Source organism: Taudactylus pleione, unplaced genomic scaffold, assembly GCF_031769625.1.
Source record: "Taudactylus pleione unplaced genomic scaffold, aTauple2 ptg001800l, whole genome shotgun sequence".
Lineage (NCBI taxonomy): Eukaryota > Metazoa > Chordata > Amphibia > Anura > Myobatrachidae > Taudactylus > Taudactylus pleione.
Window position 1 is genome coordinate 1,668,606 of NW_028286197.1, and position 22,972 is coordinate 1,691,577.

A 22,972-nucleotide genomic window follows, 5' to 3' on the forward strand; every position below is an offset into this window, starting at 1 on the left:
AATGTATGTTTGTTCGATGGCCAGTCTCGTTTGTGAAATCCATATAACACATTGAGAGACTGATTTCCTGATGGAATTGGTCCGACCGCCGTAAATACGAAGGGCTCAAACCACATCCAGGGAAGTTTCACCTGTAAAGACAGGTCTGAAGACTGAAAGGCCAGGACTACAATTTCCTCATTTACATGAAAACGGGAAACCACCTTTGGAAGGTAACCTGCCTTGGTACGAAGTACAGCTCTATTTTGATGAAAAATCAAAAATCATGGAGAGCTACATGACAGTGCTGCCAAGTCCGAAACTCTGCGAGCTGAAGCAATAGCGAGGAGAAAGTGTCTTCACTGTCAGCCATCGCAAGTTCATCTTATCCAAGAGTTCAAAGGGATCTGATTGCAGTGCCCTGAGAACCAATGATAAATCCCACGGTGCCACCTGTGGGAGAAATGGAGGTTACCCACTGTAAGAGTGTTATAACATCTGGCAGAGGAGCAATCTTGCACTGAAACCAAACTGTCAAAGCCAAAACTTGGATTCTCAAGGTAGCCAGACAAAGACCGAAGTCTAATCCACCTTGAAGAAAAGCCATTACTTTTGATACCTTGAAAATCTTAGAGTCATATTCTCTGTGGGAATACCATAGAAAAAATGAATGCCAATTTATGTGAAAGATGGAGCCTTCCTTGCTCTCAGCATAGCCTGGATCACAGAGGCCAAAAAACCCTTGGCCTTTAAGACGGAAGACTCAAGAGCCATATCGTCAAAGCCAGCCAAGGTAAATCCTGGTATAGGCAAGGACCCTGCATTAGCAGATCCGGCTGTAGAGGCAGATGAAGTGGACTGTCAATGGATAGACATGTCAGATCGGAGAATCAATGCCTCCTGGGCTAGGCAGGGACCATTAGTATCATGCTGCCGCCTTCCTGCTTCAACATTCTGACAACCCTTGAGAGGAGGGAGATTGGAGAAAACAGGTACTCCAACCTAAAGTTCCACCTCACCACTAGAGCATCCACGAAGGTGGCTGAGGGGTCCCTTTGCTGGACACGTATCTGGGGACCTTGTGGTTGTGACGTGACGCCATGAGTTCTATGTCTGGTATTACCCACCAGGATTTTAAAGACATCCGGATGAAGAGCCCTTTTTCCGGCATGTATGTCCTGGCAACTTAGGAATTCCGCTTCCCAGTTAAGAACTGAATACTTAATAGATTGCTAGAAAATGGCATTCTGCCCACCGTAGAATCTCTGCCACATGGCAGCCAGACTTTGTGAGCCTCGTTGATGATTGATGTAAGCTACTGCTTTCATGTTGTCAGACTGAACCTGGACAGGCCTGTCCTGTAGGATGTCATGCGCCAGTATGAGCGCTCTGTGCATTGCACGAAGCTCCAATATATTGGCAGGTGACAATTCTGGAGTGTCCTTCTTTGAAAGGTGTGGTGACCTGTCACTGCTCCCCATCCTCGCAGACTTGCGTCCGTTGTGAGGAGTACCCATTCTGGGAACCTTAACGGACAACCCTTGTTTAAATTTGCAGTCTCCAAATTAGTTAGCCACCAAGCAAGGGAGAGCCAAACCTCTGGTGAGATGTGAATCATCTGAGACTTTATCCGAGGATACTGACCATCCCAATGAGCCAGGATCCATTGTTGCAGGAACCTGGAGTGGAACTGGGCATAGGATACCATGTAGAATGTGGATACCATGGAGCCCAGCACCTGCATTGCCTAGTGAACTAACACTGCTTGCATGCAGAGAAGACTGTGCACACGACTCTGTGGTGCCACAATATTGTTTTCTCGTAGAAGAATCCTCTGTCCCAGAGAGTCCAGCAGTGCCCCTAGGTGCACCATCTGCTGAGTTGGAGAAAGAGAAGACTTTTTCCAATTGATTACCCAGCCGTGCTCTTGTTAGCAGACAATGGTCATCCGTAGATGACATTGTAATATCTCCTGCGATTGTGCCATTATCAGGAGGTCATCTAGATATGGCAGTATCCTGACTCCTTGTTGTCTGAGATGAGCCATCATGGCTGCCATTATCTTGGTAAATACCCGAGGGGCTGTGGCTAGACTGATGGGTAGAGCCTGAAATTGGTAATGATGCTGATCTATCGCCAATCTCAGAAAGCCTTGGTGGGATTGTGCAATTGGAACATGCAGATATGCATCTTGTATGTCCAACGATACCATGAAATCTCCAGGCTCCATTGCCAGCATAATTGACCGTAAGATTTCCATACGGAATTTGGGTACCTTGATAAATCTGTTGAGACATTTCAGATTCAGGATAGAGCGATGCGACCAATTTGGTTTTTGAATCAAAAATAAATTTGAATAATAATGTTGCATCACAGGGACGGGGATTATAACTCCTGACTTCAGGAGGACCCAAATATACTTCCGGTAGGCCGAAGCTCTGATCGGGTCCGAAGGCAAGGTTGTACCAACAAACCTCTAAAGGGGATGCCTGAGGAACGAGATGGTGTAGCCCTGAGAGACCAACTGCCGAAACTATGCATCCGTAGTCATCTGATGCTAGGCCTGGGCGAACTGTAGAAGTCGGCCTCTCACCCCGATATCTTCCAGGGGAAGGCCCGCCCATCAGACAGTAAGCTTACCGTCTGGCCTGGATGCAAGATGTTTAGTTCACCAAGATTTCTTGGACTGTGGTTTCCTGTAGGTATGAATTTGTCTGGAGGAGGACTGTTTCTTTGTTCCACCCTGCGGGCGAAAGGACAGAGATGAAGACTGCCTAAATTTAGAGGTAGTCATGGCTGACAATTCAACAGACTTCGGTGTTGCCAAGGAAGTCATGATGTGATCCAGCTCTGGTCCAAACAGTACCTTCCCCACAAAAAGGCAAGGATTCGAGAGCCTTCTTGGACCCTGCATCCGCCTCTAGGTCTTTAGCCAAAGGGATCTTCGGGCTGCAACTGAGTTTGCCGAGACCCTAGAAGCCAAGATACCTGCGTCAATAACCACTTCCCCCAAATACACAGCTGTTTCTCGCATTTGGCTGAGAAGAGATTACCCGATGCAACCAGCGAACAACATAGTATCTTCCAGTGATTTTGTCCACTGTTCCATAGCTTTGGCTAATCAGGCTACAGCCATAGCTGGTCTAGTAATAGCTTCAGATAATGAAAACATTGTCAAGTTTTCTATCTGTAACCACTTTCAAAGAGGACGCTGCAGGAATGGGTAAGTGGTGCTCCTGATCAATCTTGTGACATGAGCATCTATCGTGGGGGGAACTGCCCATTTATTACACACCCAAAGTGCAAATGGGTATTTAGAGATTATATTACTTGTAGCATGGAAATGCCTACTAGGAGTACTCCATGCATCAGACATGAGATTCGTCAGTTGCACAGACTGAGAGAAATAATCCTTAGCCACCCCCTGATGTCGGAAGACTGGAGTCTTAGATGCCAGTGAAACCTCCTCTTTCTCTATACTGATGACAGCTCTAACCGCTCTCACCAGAGAGGGGACATCCACAAGGGACTGATGTTCTTGTTCCACTGAGTAAGACCCAGAACTCTTAGTATCAGAGTCTGATGAGGAGGCCGAATCAGACTCTTGAGGCAACAACTGACGAGAACTTCTCTTATGCCCCTGCTTTAATGTCACTGATCTATCTACCTGCGGAGAGGCTATAGACTAGAGTAAGCAATATAATTAACCCAACAGGAATTCATGGGGGGCAAACACATAGAAGAATACACATGCAGAGAACAACCCATAGCATGAGGTAATACCGCCGCAGCAGGAGCTCCTGCTTCTGCAGCCTTGTCTACTAAGTATGACAAAACCTGAGGCAAAACGGCCACCCAGGGTGGCTCTAGTGCTGGTGCATCGGATGGTCCAGGTGTCTGTTTACAACAGTAAACATCCTGTTTAACATCCTGCTCAGATAGGCCTGCTGCACATGTCATCAGCACCTGCAGTTCATCCTTCCCACCTTTACCTTTAGACATGACAAATTTATAAATGGTATAAGATGTATAATGAAATGTCTTTATCAATGATACTCCCCACACACCTCCTCAGAGGAATGAGGAGAAACACAGTGATAGATATAACTTACAGTTTGAAAAAAACAGGCAGGATACACACAGCAGCTAGCATACAGTCACATACAATGCATAAATATACATATTTGCTATTGCAAATGGACTCTGAATCAACTAACCAGCCCGAGGGGGTTGTGGTAGGATATCGAGAGCTATATACCAGATCCAGGGGAGAGTTATACAGAGAGACAGACAAAACCTCTGAGACCAACAGCTACAGCAGTACACCCAAAATTGCTAACTGTGAGCGCCTCCTTAGACGAGGTTGTCAGATATAGTGAACCAGATGCGGGAATCCGTACCCGGAAGTTTGCGTATGGCGGGGAGGAGCGCCCATCTCCCCAAGGCTACAATTTTGACAGCCAGGTACGCTGACCTCAAAGTAGTAAGATGTTGACTAGTGAGTCTTACCACCAGTCCCTGGCGACAGACAATAAGGCCCCAGTTGCCTTAGTGAGGACATGTTACACGAGGCATTCACCAGCAACCGCCTCTGATGTGTGTCTACACCGGAGGCCAGAACTGCAGCACACGATTCCCTGAGAGGATTCCCCTTACCTCACATCTCCGTGATCCGACTGCAGTCCAGACCTCAGCAAAAGCCGCTAGCTAAATCATGCTGGGGCCTGCCGAGAATCTCATGGCGTATAGCGGAGCTGGTGTTTCAGCATCGGCGGATGTAGAAGGAGTCGCGGTACTGCTTCATTTTTATCGCCCAGTACCGCTAAACTCTGACGTTCAACTTAAGGTAAGTCATAAAATAAAAAAGCCTGGGACTGTCTAGGCAGTCCCACTGTTATAACAGGTGTGTCTGGATACTTGCCGCGCACCAAACAAAAAAACTGAATGCCTGTGGCTGAGGGCAGGGTATATAGGAAGGAGGACCACTGCATGCTGGGAGCCTTAAAGCTGTAGCTGTTTGGAGCAGTGGATCGCTCCAACTACATACCCCAAGGTAGATCCTGTGGACCCTGAAGAAGAAAAGATATGTATTGTAATAGGTTACAAATTCAGTAGTGGTACCCAGGTATCAAAACTCAAAATGTCTGTTATGTGAATCTTCTTCCAAGGTATAGTCTGTCAACATCTTTAAATACACCCCGATGGTAATGGTCTTACATTATACGATATGAACTGCTGGCATATATACAGTGCATCTGGAAAGTATTCACAGCGCTTCACTTTTTCCACATTTTGTTATGTTACAGCCTTATTCCAAGATGAAATTCATTTTTGTCCTCAAAATTCTACACGCAATACCCCATGTAAAGTTTATTTTTGAGATTTTTGCAAATTTAATAAAAAAAAAAAACAAACTACTAGGAAATCACATGTACGTAAGTATTCAGTCTTTGCTCAATACTTTGTTGATGCACCTTTGGCAGCAATTACAGCCTCAAGTCTTTTTGAATATGATGCCACAAGCTTGACACACCTACTGTATCTATGGGCAGTTTCGCCCATTCCTCTTTGCAGCACCTCTCAAGCTCCATCAGGTTGGATAGGAAGCATCGGTGCACAGCCATTTTCAGATCTCCAGAGATGCTCAATCGCATTCAAGTCTGGGCTCTGGCGGGGCCACTCAAGGACATTTACAGAGTTGTCCTGAAGCCACTCCTTTGATATCTTGGCTGCGTGCTTAGGGTCGTTGTCTTGCTGAAAGATGAACCGTCGCCCCAGTCTGAGGTCAAGAGTGCTCTGGAGCAGGTTATCAACCAGGACGTCTCTGTACATTGCTGCATTAATCTTTCCCTCTATCCTGACTAGTCTCCCAGTTCCTGCCGCTGAAAAACATCCCCACAGCATGATGCTGCCACCACCATGCTTCACTGTAGGGATGGTATTGGCCTGGTTTCCTCCAAACATAACGCCTGGCATTCACACCAACAAGTTCAATCTTTGTCTCATCACACCAGAGAATTTTGTTTATCATGGTCTGATGCCTAGGTGCATTTTGGCAAACTCCAGGCGGGCTGCCATGTGCTTTTTACTAAGTAGTGGCTTCCGTCTGGCCACTCTACCATACAGGCCTGATTGGTGTATTGCTGCAGAGATGGTTCTCCTTCTGGAAGGTTCTCCTCTCTCCACAGAGGAATGCTGTAGCTCTGACAGAGTGACCATCGGGTTCTTGGTCACCTCCCTGACTAGGGCCCTTCTCCCCCGATCGCTCAGTTTAGACGGCCGGCCAACTCTGGGAAGAGTCCTGGTGGTTCCGAACTTCTTCCATTTACGGATGATGGAGGCCATTGGGACCTTCAAAGCAGCAGATATTTTTCTGTACCCTTCCCCAGATTTGTGCCTCGAGACAATCCAGTCTCGGAGGTCTACAGACAATTCCTTGGACTTCATGCTTGGTTTGTGCTCTGACATGCACTGTCAAGTGTGGGACCTTATATAGACAGGTGTATGCCTTTCAAAATCATGTCCAAGCAACTGAATTTACCACAGGTGGGACTCCAATTAAGCTGTAGGAACATCTCAAGGATGATCAGTGGAAAAAAAAATGCAACGGAGCTCAATTTTGAGCTTCATGGCAAAGGCTGTGAATACTTATTTACATGTGATTTCTTTTTTTTTTTTTTTTTTTTTTATTAAATTTGCTAAAATCTCAAAAACTTTTTACATACTGTCATTATGGGGTATTGTGTGTAGAATTTTGAGGACAAAAATTAGTTTATTCCATTTTGGAATAAGGCTGTAACATAAAATGTGGAAAAAGTGAAGCGCTGTGAATACTTTCCAGAATCACTGTAGGTTTCATTAAAAATCTCCATAAGCATCAGTAACTTCAATTACCATTCTCCTTACAAAAGTCAATATATGGGGAGGCAGAGAGAAAGGAAAATAAAACTGGTGAAGTACCCTTTAAAGAGATGTATTTATATACAATACAATATATAATGAATCCATTTGTAGATAAAATAGTCCCGGTTTTCCAAACCGAAAAATGCTTAATGAAAGCATGAAGACAAAGTTCCATTGGTCAATCGAATCTAGATCCATGTACAACCAAATTGGTGCTTATCACTATACTTTCAACTCACCGTCAGCATACAGTCAGAAGTTTCCATGCTTTTAATATTATTGACATGTTCTAACATCAGTGATTTATATACCTGCTGTTCTAATAATGTAATAGAGACCACATTGTCAATCAATTAAATAGATATTTCTAGAACAGGTAATGAGATATACAATTTAAAAAAAAAAAAAAGATTTAAATTGTACTTCTGTAAATTAACTGTGGAACATTTTTGTAGTTTTCCACATACTGTTCTAGTTATGCCCTTGCATGAAAACATAGAGAGTGGACTATATATAACTAGTGTAGAATTGGGGTTTTGGGGAGCAACGTTGCAGAAACCCCCAGCACCCCTTGGACAGTCCCCCCAAGCTCAACGGTGTCAAATTTTTTTTTTTTAGAAAAACCACTGGACAACCCAAAAAAGTACTTTTGTTTTGGGGGCAAAAAAAAAAAAAAAAGTTGGGGGACAAACTTTAAAACTAGCGACATACACTCAGGAGGGGGGGGGGACACACCTTTTTGCCCCAGGTGTTTGATTGAGGGTAGCTGCGGCAGGTGGGTTTTTCACGATTTTTAAAAGTTCACTTTAGGCACTTAAAAATATGCTTGCACCCATTTTCAGGGACCCCCAAATTTGATGGGACTACTTATTTTCCCCCAAAAAACATTGAAAAGCTATTCTTCAAAACTTTTGTAAAGATGCAAAATGAAAGCTATTGAGACCGCTAAAACACCCCAAATACCCTTATCAGGGCTATTCGGGGGGTACACATAGTGAACCCCCAATGTCAGAGCATCTTTTGGGGTGTCAGGCTGATTTCCCCAAAAATGACAGCACTTTTCACTGATTTCGTTAAAGCCGGCTCCCGTTTTCGCTATTTTGGAGTTTAATATGGGAATAAGAGGGCGCAAGCGCGATAAATTTTCGACTTCAAAACCTCTGATGACAGCGAAAAGTCAGGTAACAGACTTTTTGGTTCAAATTAAGTTAAAAGGATACACAGGTTTTTGGCAGACTGCCAATTTCCACTTGAGCCAGCCACAAAACTTGTGTAAATTAAGAGTGTCCCCATTTTTAGGGATTGTGTTACAGTGTGTGGCCCTGACGGAGTTCAAACATAAGCTGAAACCTAGTCCTGGTCAAACTACACCATGAGACCAAATTTGGTGTAGCTAGGTCCAAAACTCTGGCCATAAACAGACGGACAGACAAGCTTTCTTGCTTATATGGCTGTCTTAATAGAATGGAATACAGTCAATTGCGTTGATGTACGCCCACATTATACAGATGTTTCCTCAGTCGTCTTTGATGCAGTTGCGCCAAATGAGCCAGACACGCCAAGAGGGGCTATTTTTTTATATTTTTGTGCCGAAAATTCATCAACGTCGCAATGTGATGCAAACAAGACCAAGAGATTGTGCTGATTAATTTGATATGTGACACTTGTATATCTGTTTGCGACTGAGTCTTTCAATCAGCATGCGTAGCACTATGATTCAGATGCTACAGCTTTTTGCCAAGCTCGTTTACAGTTGCACACAGATATACAAGTGTCACATATCAAAACAGTCTCCTGCTACGTCCTAGTCGCATTGTATTGCATCCTAGACGCATTTTTGGTAACAAAAGACGCTCAACACTAGCAAAGTTGCATGGGAACTGAAGGCTCATGCAAGGCATATCGCGCTGCATGGTGTATTGAGGCTAGATGAGCAAGGACATATTGTGTATATATGTATGACAGTCTGTTGGGTATGTACAGGTATTCAATTCTCCATCTTTTTCGTAGATATTCTGTAAAAGTCAAAAAAGAAATTTTCCTTTTGACTTAGTAAAACGAAGTAGATAACACAATCATTTTGGTTTAAATGATCACAAAAATCTATCAGAATCATTCCAACTTCATCTCCACATGAAAAAAAGTTTGCCTATACAGATGGGTCCTCATACATCTAGCCTCCCTGCACATTAAAAAGCCCTTCTAGTCGCGCCATGCCGTGGCATGGCTCGGTAGCTCGAGCGTCTTTTGTGCAACTTTTTACCTTCAAATGCGTCTAATTTGCACACTGATGCTGATTAAAAATATATGCAGCATGCCTATGTTCTGTTAGCCAGTGTGGGTATATCTGCATAAAAAATGCTACGTTACAGCGTTAACAGCTGTATATACCTTTGGCGCACTTGAAGCGCACGGAGGATAGATGTATGTGGACACATCTGTAAATCTGAGCCAGCAAATTTGCCCAACATGCATTGTTATTCCAAATCTTATGCTGTTACCTCCTATGACACAAGAGATTTATATAAATGGGTGCAAAAAGGTGATGTGATATACCTATGGGAAAATAATTAGCTAAACTGGACATAGAGAGGAAAGCAAATCTAGATACGGAATACAACATTTCAGCTTTTCTTTACTTTTTCGAACTGGTGCACTCTGAAAATCCCTCGTGTATCTCTTCCATGGGACCCCACTTCCTGTCGGAAGCAAGTGGATAAGCCTGCATAGCGTATAGGTAAATCTTCAGGCTTCAACCACTCATCACGATGTAAAGCAGCAATTGGCTGCTCTGAAGTTGCAATCAAGTACTTCTCATCAATGGAGCCATCATCAGACTTCTCACTGCCTTTGCCAATCACCTGAAGTTTTAAGGAAAACAGACGGATAGCAGAAGTTAAATACATGGTTTCAAATATTAATGAGTACTTTAGACAAAAAGATTATTATTTAATTGAGTACAAAATATTTTAGTACAAAGTAGTATTGCGCAACAATATTAAGTCAACCCAAGTGTGTTAAAAGTCCCTGCTATGATTTTACTAAGTGGCGGATTTGAGATTCGGCGGGTTGGCTGTGGTTTACTGATGGTCTGTATCCCACCAATTTACTGAGCTCAGACCCACAGAAATATAGAAGATGATCGAATGACCATCAATATTTTTAGAATTAGAATTACCAGTTTTCTAAGCAGCGGGTTTAAAAACCTGCAGCAATCCCGCCCAAATTACCTGCATCTGGCAGGCAGGTTTGTCCAAAGCACTTGTGTAGGCATGGATTTTTAGAAAATTGTGAAAATAAAAAATAAGGTCACCACCCCAATTGTTTATCAGCCCTAGACCTTCAAGCTTAGACTGGTAGTGGAAATTTGGTGACACAGAATTTCCACTAACCAGCACTAGGCTTGACCAGCGAAGGTTGGTGACATAACAGTGGGGAGACCCACATTGTGCGGCCTCCTCACCATCATCATCAGTTGGCACCAGGGAATGTTTCCTACGGGAATTAGGTTCCACTCCTATGTATGCAAAGCCAAAAGCACTAGGGCTATTTCCTGCAACCCAGGGCAGTGGTGTGGGGCTAACAATGTGTGAAAAATAGAATAATGACATTTTGTTTTTAATGCACAACAGGTAGGCACAACAGGTGCCTGGGTGTCAAATATGGCTGTCAAGACCAGAAGGCACTTGTAGAACCACAAGTGCCAAATTGTTCTGGTACCTGGGCATGCTGCCACCTGTAGTATACTATGGTAAAATGTAAAAAAATATACAAGAGTTATGGTATAACATACCTTTGTTAACTCTTTCTCTTTGAGGTCCATAGGGATCTACCTTGGGGTATGACGGAACACTAAGTGGCTGCCTTGTACAGCTGTTCAGCTGAGACGCAATGTCTAACCGCTCACGAACGTCCCACAGACCAAGTGGAATGTGCTGTCACCTTGTTAGGGACAGGGAGACCAGCTTGTGTATAAACTTGAGAAAGCCATACGGAGCCAGCGAGCCAACGTTTGTTGGTTCGCTGACCAGCCTCTTTTGTGAAATCCATATAACACAAAGAGAGACTGATTTCCTCATGGAACTGGTCCGATCCACGTAAATACGAAGGCTTGAACCACATCCAGGGAAGCTTCACCTGTAGACAGGTCTGAAGACTGAAGGCCGGGACTACAATTTCCTCATTTATATGAAAACGGGAAACCACCTTTGGAAGGTAAACCACCTTTGTACAAAGGACAGCTCTATTTTGATGAAAAGTCAAGTATGGAGAGCAACATGACAGTGCTGCAAAGTCCGAAACTCTGTGAACTGAAGCAATAGCGAGAAGAAAAAGTGTCTTCACTGTCAGCCATCGCAAATGTTCACCTTATCCAAGGGTTCAAAGGGATGCAATTGCAGTGCCCTGAGAACCAATGATAAATCCCACGGTGCCACCGGTGGGAGAAATGGAGGATGCAGCCGAAGACCTCACTGTAAGAATCTTCTAAGATCCGGCAAAGGAGCAATCTTGCGCTGAAACCAAACTGTCAAAGCCGAAACTTGGACTCTCAAGGTAGCCAGGCGAAGACCTCAGTCTAATCCAGCCTGAAGAAAAGCCATAACTCTTGATACCTTGAAAATCTTAGGGTCATATTTTGTGTGGGAACAACATAGAAAAGGTGAATGCCAAATTCTGTGATAGATGCGGGCAGAAGCAGGCTTCCTTGCCCTCAGCATCGTCTGGATCACAGAGGACGAAAAGCAATGGCGTTTCAGACGGAAGACTTAAGAGCCATGCCGTCAAAGCCAGCCGAGGTAAATCCTGGTATACGCAGGGACCCTGCATTAGCAGATCCGGCCGTAGAGACAGGGGAAGTGGACTGTCTATGGATAGACATGTAAGATCGGAGAACCAATGCCTCATGGACCAGGCAGGGGCCATCCGTATTATCCTGCCACCTTCCTGCTTGAACTTTCTGACAACCATTGAGGAGGGAGATTGGGGGATTGAAGTTCCACCTCACCGCCAGAGCATCCATGAAGCCGGCAGACGGGTCCCTTGTTCTGGACCCGTACCAGGGGACCTTGTGGTTGTGATGTGACACCATGAGGTCTATGTCTGATATTCCCCACCAGGCTTTGAAAGACGTCCGGATGAAGAGCCCTTTTTCCGGCATGTATGTCCTGGCAACTTAGGAAGTCCGCTTCCCAGTTAAGAACTCCTGAATACTTAATAGATTGCTGGAAAATGGCATTCTGCCCACCGCAGATTCTTTGCCACATGGCAGCCAGACTGTTTGCTTCCTTGATGATTGATGTAGGCTACTGCTTTCATGTTGTTGGACTGAAAGTGGACAGGCCTGCCCTGTAGGAGGTCATGCGCCAGTATGAGCGCTCTGTGCACTGCACAAAACTCCAATATATTTATTGGCAGGTGACATTCCTGGACCGTCCACCTTCTTTGAAAGGTGTGGTGACCCGTCACCGCTCCCCATCCACGCAGACTTGCGTCCGTGGTGAGGAGCACCCATTCCGGGACCCATATCGAATGACCCTTGTTTAAATGAGTCATCTCCTGCCACCAAGCGAGGGAGACACGAACCTCTGGCAAGATGTGAATCATCATGTAGTTGGAACGCAGGAACCGGAAGTCCGGACACTGGACACGTGGCCGGAAACTCTTCCGGAGGCAGGGGTTGAAACTCTAAATGAACAAGAATACTTTGTTAGGTATGGCGTTCTGTAGGGAATAAATTACCAGTGGTCCAGATGATGAGTACTAAAGGAACCGGATATAAATAAATGATACCGGAGCCGGAAGTATTATGGGGTCCGTTTTTGAAGTTTTAAATTTTATAAAGAGTGTATAAAGCATTATTTGAATGAGAATGTATTAAAACATAGGGAGGAAAACTATGTGAATATACATGTGAATATTGTTGTTTTATGTATTCTTATGGAATTAATATTTGGAGATCCATGCACCAATGAGGGATCATTTGTGGGATATAAGCTAGTGAGGGTCACCACTCACACACACCCTGAGGTAGACTCACTGTTTGGAGTTGAAACGCGTTGGTGATCAGTGTAAGGGCTTCAGTACCAAAGAGTGGAAGGAGTGTTTTGGCAGTTATCTAGGAACACCAGCAGATCTATCTGTCTATTCCGGGAGACTCTGGTGGTTTTACTGCATATGCTATTCTGGGTGTCTAGGAAACTGCACCCCAACCATACGGTACGAGGCCTTACATATATGTTGTGGTGACAGAACTTTATTGTGTTAATTTGGACAAATACATTTTTCTATTAAAAACATTATTATACTATATGGAACATCTTTTCTTCTCTTTTATGTGACCTGACGGAGCTACTGGGAGCGAAAGCACTCTGTGGAGGTCAAAAAGAGATTAATTCGACTGTTCGTCCTTTTTGGAATAAATTTATGAACATTCATATGGACTAAATGTTTATGATTATTTACTGCACTAAGTAGAGGACGTTTTTATACTCTGTTAGAGGGCGCAGGAAAGTACTTTGTTTACTTACTTGTTTATACTTTATCCGATGATATGGCCCATCCCAATGAGCCAGGATCTATTGCTACAGGGACCTGGAGTGAAACTGGGCATAGACTACCATGTCGAGTGTGGATATCACTGTTTGCATGCAGAGAAGACTGTGCACTCTGTAGTGCCACAATCTTGTCTTCTGGTAGAAGAATCCTGTATCCCAGAGAGTCCAGCAGTGCCCCTAGGTGCACCATCTGCTGAGTTGGAGAAAGAGAAGATTTTTTTCCAATTGATTACCCAGCCGTGCTCTTGTAAGCAAACAATGGTCATTCGTAGATGATATTGTAACATTGTGCCAATATCAGGAGGTCATCTAGATATGGCAGTATACTGACTCTTGTCGTCTGAGATGAGCCATCAAGACTGCCATTACCTTGGTAAATATCCGAGGGGCTGTGGCTAGACCAAAGGGTAGAGCCTGATATTGGTTGTTGCTGATCTACTGCCAATCTCAGAAAGCCTTGGTGGGATTGTGCAATTGGAACATGCATATATGCATCATGTATGTCCAAGGATACCATGAAATCTCCAGAATTTGGGTACCTTGATGAATCTGTTGAGAGATTTCAGATTCAGAATAGGGCAATGCGACCCATTTAGTTTTTGAATCAAAAATACAATTGAATAATAACTCCTTCCCTGTTGCATCACAGGGACTAGAACTCCTGACTTCAGGAGGGCCCCAATAGACACCCAGTAGGCAGAAGCTCTGACCGGGTCCAAAGCAAGGTTGTACCAACAAATCTCTAAAGGGGATGCCTGAGGAATGAGATGGTGTAGCCCTGAGAGACCAGCTCTCAACTCAGGCATCCATAGTAGTCTGATGCCAGGCCTGGGCGAAATGTAGAAGTCTGCCTCCCACCCTGATATCTTCTAGGGGGAGGCCCGCCCCATCAGACAGTAGGCTTACCATCTGGCCTGGGTGGAAGATGTTTGGTTGACCAAGATTTCTTGGACTGCAGTTTCCTGTAGGAATGACTGTCTGAAGGAAGACTGTTTCTTTGTTCCACCCTGTGGACTAAAGGATACAAATGACGACTGCCTAAATTTGGAGGTAGTCGTGGATGGCAATTTAGCAGACTTCGGTGTTGTCAAATAAGTCATTAAGGTGATCCAGCTCTGGTCCAAACAGTACCTTCCACGCAAAAGGTAAGGATTTCAGAGCGTTCTTGGACCCTGCATCCGCCTTCCAGGTCTTTAGCCAAAGGGATCTTCAAGCTGCAACGGAGTTTGCCAAAACCCTAGAAGACCTGATACCTGCGTCAATAACTGCGTCCCCCATATGCACAGCTGCTTCTCGCATTTCAAAAGAAGAGATTGTTGTTCTCTGGCTGCATCAGGCATAGTATCTTCCAGAGGTTTTGTCCACTCTTCCATAGCTTTGGTTACCCGAGCCACAGCCATAGCTGGTCTGGTAATAGCTCCAGATAATGAAAATATTGTTTGAAAAAGGTTACAGATTAGAAAACTTGATAATAATTTACAAAGAGATTGCTGAAGGAATGGGTAACGTAGCGCTCCTAATCAAACTTGTGACATGAGACTCTATCATTGGGAACTTCCCATTTACTACACTCCCCAAGTGCAAAAGGGTATCGAGAGGTTATATTACTTGTAGTATGGAAATGCTTACCAGGAGTACTCCATGCATCAGACATGAGATTCGTCAGTTGCTCAGACTGAGGGATATAATCCTTAGCCACCTTCTGACGTCTGAAGACCAGAGTCTTAGATGCCAGTGAAACCTCCTCTTTCTCTATACTGATATTCTACTTCCACTGAGTAAGACCCAGAACTCTGAGTATCAGAGTCAGCTGAGGAGGCCGAATCAGACTCTTGAGGCAACAACTGACGAGATCCTCTCTTATGCCCAGTGCTTTACCGTCACTGGTCTATTTACCTGCGGAGAGGTATACAGAGAGACAGACCAAACCTCTGAGACCAACAGCTACAGCAGTACACACACAAACGCTAATTGTGAGCGTGTCATTACACAAGGTGGTCAGATATAGTGAAACAGACGCGGGCATCCGTACCTGGATGATCGCGTCTGGCAGGGAAGAGCAGCCGGCGGAGCGCCCATCTTCCCTAGGCTGCGATATAGATGGCCGGGTATGCTGACCTCACAGCAGTAAGACGTTGACTAGTGCGTCTTACCACGCGTCCCCGGCGACAGACGATATGGCCCCGGCCGCCTTAGTGAGGACACGTTACACAAGGCCTTCACCCGCAACCGACCCATCTCTAAACCGGAGGCCAGGACTGCCGCTCACGATTCCATGAAAGGAATTGCTTACCTGACATCTCCGTGTTGCACGGGACCCGGCATACGGACTCTGTGGGGACCAAGCCTGTAACTGCACTAGCGGCAGTTACCGGAATACGGCCCTACCATCGGCGGCAATAGAAGGGAAGCGGGGAACACCTAGGCAGAACTTAACAAGACCAGGACCACCACATGTTCATTATAAGGTGAGGCCTCACTAGGATTTTGACTACTCACAGACCATCCGTTGGTCTGACTGACAGACGTTTGATCTTTAACTTTTTTTCATTTGACTTGTTTTTCTGATAGGTACAGTAGGGTGTGGGACGCCCTCCCTCTGTACCACCATTTGCCAGTTACTGAGCATCCCATTCAGAACTGATCAACCACTTCGGTGTTGATCCCGCCTCCCCCCCCTCTCATTTTCACCCAGCCCCAGACATGATCTCCTTTTTTTCCCCCCCTTACTGGGTTTGCTCACCCAGATTCATCACACCTGTGATTGAGAATATTTGTGATTAAATATACCATACATTAGTTTATCAGAGTTCTTAGACTCAGTTATTCTTTATATCAATATTTCAATACCATCCACGGAGCGCAGTCCCATTTATGATACATGTGTGTTTGCACACATGGCTCATCCTTAGTTAAAGTTGAGAAATATAAACACAGTCAGAATCACTCATAGGACTTGATGTATTTACGATTCTAAAGAACTAAACTATGTAAGCCATCACTAAAAATAGTAAAGCATTTACTATATATATATATATATATATATATATATATATATATATATATATATATATATATATATATACACACACACACACACAGTGTATAAAATAAAGGGAAATGTTCATCAATCTAAAATTGTAGATGTAAAGGGTGCATTTACATCAATAGTCACCTGGACTCCTCAGTCTCATAATTGAGGAGCAAGATCAGGGGCGTATCTATAATGGGTGCAGGGTGTGTGGATTAACATGGGGACACACCTCCATCTTTGGCGCGACCCTTTGGCGATGCTTTGTTGTAATTTAAAATATTGGGATATAGGTCCTAGGTGTACAGAGTTGCCCATTCCTCACCCTGGTTTTGACAGTTGCCAAGAAGGTGATACTAAAAACTTGGGACTGTGGCCAAGTTCTGGGCGCATTAAAATCCATGTTACCCCACATCCTATACTTTGACCGCAGAGCCACATTACCAGATATAGAGAAGGGACTGTCAGTTTTTAAAAAGTGGGGGCTCTACATTTAGACATTAGATACAGCTACTCAAAATCATATTATGAAGATATTTGAAACAACCACTTGGCATCTTTAAAGTGCCAGTACACAGTGCAATAAATAAGCCGATCCGACGGATTGGTACGATTTGGCTGCTATATCGTACCGTGTATGGGCATGATATCGGCCAGTGGGCACACCCGTGGAGTTGTACATTGCACCCCCAAATCTTAATGCAGGTTCAGTCGATCTGGACATGCGATGGGCGATCCCATGCAGCACTATGCGGGTGGGGGGAGACAGCATATCGGGCGGGCGGCCACCCGATCAAACTGTGTGGGGACCGCCTGATATATCGGACTGTGTATGGCCAGCTTTAGAGACAACTCTCATAACATTTTCCTTCTTTAATGTGGTCTATCCACTTTGCTACGGTGTGTCTGTTGCCGAAAGAGAGGGGGAGCTGGAGACTAACGCCATCTTTCTGCATCTTACCTCTAATAAATGTGATCCCGATGAGCGCGTTAATACCATTAGAGTTTTGACCATTATTTTTTCTCTTTTGATTTCTTTTCTTTACTTGCTACTTATCATTTGTATACCGTGCATTTAGATCAATGTATATTTTGGTTCTTGTTTTCTTTTTCGTTTCTTGCCATTTCTGTCACGAAACTAGTCTGTTCCTTTTCTAACTTTAAATCTTAATGTATTTCTTCAATCCGTATTCTTGAACTATGTGTGGAACCATGTTGTAACTCTATACTATTCTATACTGGCTTTACCTTTTAAATCGCGATTCCTAGTATACTGTATTTCCATCTTTGTTTCTGACTTATAATGGTTTTTGCATAAATTTTGTGCTAATAAACACAAAAATTGTTTTTAAAAAAAACAAAACAAAAAAATACTGCTAGTGAGACGGATATATTGATACTCATGAAGACAATCATTTGACAGTATTTTATGGGGAGTGCACATCTCTCATGCATTTATTATCAAGATCCATGGAGCTGCTTGACGGAGATGGCCAGGAGACGTGAAATGCATCAAGTTTTACCTGTCAGCAAGAAATATTTTATCATATTTTTATTCTATTTTATTTTTTGGACTATATGATTTAATGTCTATATTTTATTTATTTTTTTTATAAATTTTATACTTCGCTGCATACTGACTGTTATAGAGAAAGTGTTTTTTATTATATTAACAAGTTTGTCCAGAACAGATTGGTAATTTACAAAATGTCATTTTTAAATAAATAATTACATTTTACAAACAAGTTTGGATTATTCCTATGTTATAAACACCTGGCTATTAATTCTGGTGTTACTAGTTCTACTTTATTAATCTGTGCCAACATTGTGGCTCCTCCCAGATACATGCATCTGTGCAATCCCTAAATCGGTGAGTAAAGGAATGACTAGTTACAGCTCTATGTCATAGACATGCTTTATATGTGTACCCTCCCAGCACCCGGAGAGTTCTCTTGCATTTCAATTTGTACCCTATGAGCTTGGGAAACTCTTATATCTCCTTAGGCTGCAAGTACAGGGTACCCTTTGGCGTTGTCCATACCCCCCCCAGAATCTCTCTCTGGTTTTTACTGCCTGTTGTGATTTTTGCAACACCAGGATGTTGTCCCTGTTCTCTTAATTCCTCTTTCAAAGACACTTATGGAGGTTACGAGAGATGTTGCCAGGCAGGCAAAGGCAGACAAGTGAAGTGTAAGTGTTGCCCCAGAATTCAGAAACTCAGGAATTTTATGTGTAGAGTAGCCACATGAATATGAAAAAAATAATCCTAAAGATCCTCCTTGCTGTAATCATGGGTGTACAGATGTGTCCACATACTGTACATCTATCCCTGTGTGTTACAAGTCGCATTACACAACGTGTGAGCTTCATGTGACTTAGTAGCATCAATCAGGTTTGTGCAACTTTTTCACTTCAAATGCGTCTTTTTTGCACAGCGTTGAGAATAAGAAGCACAAGCAGCTTCTGCTGATTAACATGATATGCGGCACGCCTATGTTCTGTGTGCGACTGTGGGTGTATCTGCATGCAAATTGCTACGTTACACAGTGTCAGCATGGCGTGACTAGGAGGGTTAAGGAGGCTAGATGTATGAGCCATTGCTATGAGGCCACCGACTTTGTCCTGGGGAGCCTGCCTGGAACCATCAATAAAATGCTGTACAGCATACATAGGATACTTAACATGACCATTGGATTCACAACACACGAGTGAGTTACTGAGTTGACGATGACAAATCTACAAAAAGGTATTTGATATGAATATACCTTATATAGCTCCTCATCAAATTGGCTCAGCTGAGCTACCTCCTGCATTACTTCTTTTCTCATAAAAAATGGAGTGTAGATGGGAGTGTAGCCTTTTCCAGCCAGAGTCTGAAGTGCACACTGGATAATAGCCTGTTCCAGGAATACCAGTGGACCCTGTCCAGAAGAAAACATATACATAAATAATATAAAAAAATATAATAAATAAAAAGGAGAGAGTGATTTTAACAGGTACATATGAATGCTGCAAACGGCAAACTAGTTAAGAGTAAACATTATAGTGGTTAATAGTTACACAGTACAGCAACATTATTATATAGGCTACTTGTAGAAACAAGTTTATTTTTCGCATTCAATTATTCACTCAGATGCTACTGGCCAGCTGGCTGCAAATTGGAATCAACTCAACTCCCCTTAACACAATCAATACTCAATAGGAGTTGTTATAAATATTATCTTGCATAACTCTAAAGGTGCGTACACATTCATTCAGTATATCAGCCAGTTTGTGTGCAAAAACGATCAATGATTACGACCAACGATGCACGCTCCCGCAGGTTGTTGGTCTTTGTCATTCATCGCCCGAACATGCAGGCCAACCTGATGATATTGTCAGGTTGTTGCATGCTCGGGGATGAGAGAGGGTGCCCGGCACTGAACTATATCGTTCAGTGTGTGTGCTTAGTGTCGTTAGCGACACTGAGCGCACCCCTGCCGGGGACACACTAAACGATGTTACTTATGGAGTGTATTTTCTAGTGTGCATGCCCCTTTAAAACTTGTGACTCCTGGAATGCTTACTTGGTTGTCGCTCCATCACTTCCTGATATGATGGGTGCATCGCATACGGACACACTTTGATTGTTTCTGCAATGTTCCCCATACCCCCCTTATTTATTGTTACATTTTTTTCTCTTCCCTCTTGAGTATATCTTTCAGGTTGCCACACCTTCCTTTTCAATCTTTTAATTTTTACACAAACACACATACATAGGTAAAGTACAGTGCTTATAGCTAAGAAAATGTTATAATACCCTGTCAAAATTCCTACTTTTTCTCACATTAAACCCTGGAAAAGAAAGTAAATGAAATCAAACTTTTTCCAGCATTATCTACACATCAACATGAAAATAGGATTTTGGTGCGAATATATCCTTTTCTCCGAATCCACAGGGGACACTGAAGTGTAGACAGTGGGGTACAGACTGTGGTTGAGTAGAGCCTGGCACTTTAAATAATTTAGAAGTGTGATGGCTCCTCCGCCTCTATGCCCCATCAGCCCCAGTTAAGGAAACTGGGCCTTAGAGGAGATGGAGGACAACAGAAAGAAGAAGAGGAGAACTCCACAGAATGAAAAGAAAAGAATAACCCGCTACAGGGAACATCTGCAGTAAAGCAACAACATAATGTAGACAAACAGCAATATAATTAGAAGATAATCAAAAACAAGAAGGCAGGTAAGCAGCGCTTATTTTCTCCTTCATCCACTAGGGGACACTGCAGTATAAACAATGGGGATGTCTCAAAGATGGCCTCCCGGGTGGGAACCGCTGAGAATCTTGCCGATCCATCGACCAACCCTAAACAGGGACTGACCGAAACAGACGATACGACAAAAGTATAGAGCACGGGCTGAGGACGAAAGAGCCGCACAGCACAGGAGAGAATCAGAACTCCTTGCTGGACAGTCTCAGAGAATATACTAATACAGGACCATGAGCAGACATGCACGGTGAAAAAAAATGACCTTAGTTGCCAAAGCGGACAATAACGCGACAGAGCATCGTAAAAACCAAATCGAAAAGGGCCAGCCATGACCTTTGGTAGCAGAAAGCACCAACAAGAAACCATGGTAGAAACTAATCAATATGAGAGCAAAGCTCGAGACAACCTAAGCAGATCCGAAACACAGGAAGATGCCGTTGCAGCTGACAATAGAAACCAACAACAGCCGAGTATGAAAAAATTATGAAACTCAAATTTTTCGGCAAACCCTAACAAAGGGCGAAAAAATTATTTGACCAAGAAAGAAAACCAGAGTATACAGTAAGGTAAGATCCAGCTACTGAACAGTTGGTCAGGACCACACTGAGAGTCTATCTAGCTGAGGGGCTCCAAACCAGCAGGAGGGTTTGAACATAGGAGTCATTAATGGGTTGAGATCCCGTTAGGCAGGAGGTGGAGGCAGGTGGTGACCAGAGACTACTAACCCCTTGCAGAGGCTCAGATAGAAGGAAAACCAATGCTTCAAAATAGATTGATAAGTGAACAACCTGTACCCTGCATCAAGCCCAGGTGAGTACCAGCATCCACCTCGCCTGGAAGAAAACACCAAAACCCAGTAGCAACAGTGAGGCAAACCGTTGAACATCAAACGACAGAAGACGCCAAAACATAATGGATGTAAACGACACCAGCTTCCTGGCCCAAACATAATAGGATAAAAACAACACAGGTACCCTAGTACATTATGATCACGGCCTCAATCTCCACACCGGTAGAGCAAGAACCCTAAACGACGCCTTCAGAAGAAGAGTTATGCTAGTACCATACTCATTGAAGCTAGAAAAACAGGAGGACATTTGTAAAGCTGCACTAGATAAGACGGAGAGTCCAGAACAGAACCAGGATTAACTGGAACATACCGGTGACAAAAGGGGGTTGGCGACACCTGTACTAAGAGGAAACCAAAACATGGACGAAAAAACAAGATCATGTAACGACACCCATTGGTGTTATGAAGAACAGTAAAACGGAATCAAGGCGTCCTGCGTAGCAGACCGACTGCCGCAGAACCCCGATGGATTCCAGCATAATACAGTCGCTTCCCTCTATTCCAGCCTATGGCCAGTAGTCAATTAGTTTGCTTCCGCGATAAAGTTTTGCATGCCGGACTTTCCGCCATCACGTGTTTTGGAAAGTTTGTGCGCACCCCCACTTTTTGCCCTATTCAATTCCAAACCACGCGAAAATGGCAAACAGTGAATTCAAAACAGACGGAAAGTGCTGTCAGAATGGAAAAATCAGCCTGTAAAAAAAAGATGCACTAACTTTGGGGATCACTGTAGAAGTGTTCCAATGGCCCTAATGAAACTATTTGGGATAGTGAAGTTGAACTAAACCCTTGTTATTAGCGTCCTTGTAAAAGTGGTGAAGAATGGCATTAAGTATTCTTTTATGGTGAAAATAAGTAGTCCTGTCAAATTTGGGGTACTTGAAAATGGGTGCTAGCTTATTTTAAAGTCTCTAAAGTGAAGTTTTAAAAAACGTGAAAAATGCACCTGTTGCAAGCACGAGCAATCCCAAAAACACCTGGCCCAAACTTGCAGATCCCCAAGAAGTTCATTTCGCTAGTTTTTATGCTTTTCCCCCGACTTAGTACTTTTTCGCCCCAAAAATGAAAGTACTTTATTGGGGTGTTCTTAAGTTTTTTCCCGGGAATTTTTGACACAGTTGTCCTTTGGGGGGCTGTCCCAAGGGTCCTGAGTGGTTTCCCCACCTTTACACACCAAAATAAAAATGTTGCACTTCTTCTGAGCTCAGGTACAACTAATAACCATACACCAGATATGGTGTTTTACTGTTAACAGTGAATAAATATATTTTTTTTACCCTTGATTGGGTACATATATATTTTTTACCTAGTGGAGATACAAAGATACCTAGATAGGATTTACCACACAGCACAGAGTGTGAGTATGGGTACGTGACTAATTGGAATTTATTATCCTCAGCTTCAT

At 43.6% G+C, this 22,972-nt stretch overlaps 1 protein-coding gene across 3 annotated transcripts in view; it reads right to left on the reverse strand.

Moving 5' to 3' along the window:
* The window catches only part of SARS1 (seryl-tRNA synthetase 1), a 408,839-nt gene that overhangs the window by 105,361 nt on the left and 280,506 nt on the right, over positions 1-22,972 (reverse strand). For all 3 annotated transcript variants that reach the window (XM_088465014.1, XM_088465012.1, XM_088465013.1), the window contains 2 exons: positions 19,233-19,388; positions 9,522-9,743 (listed from right to left, as the gene is read on the reverse strand). In XM_088465014.1, coding sequence (XP_088321140.1) covers positions 9,522-9,743; positions 19,233-19,388 — 378 coding nt within the window. The remainder of the gene's footprint in view (positions 1-9,521; positions 9,744-19,232; positions 19,389-22,972) is intronic.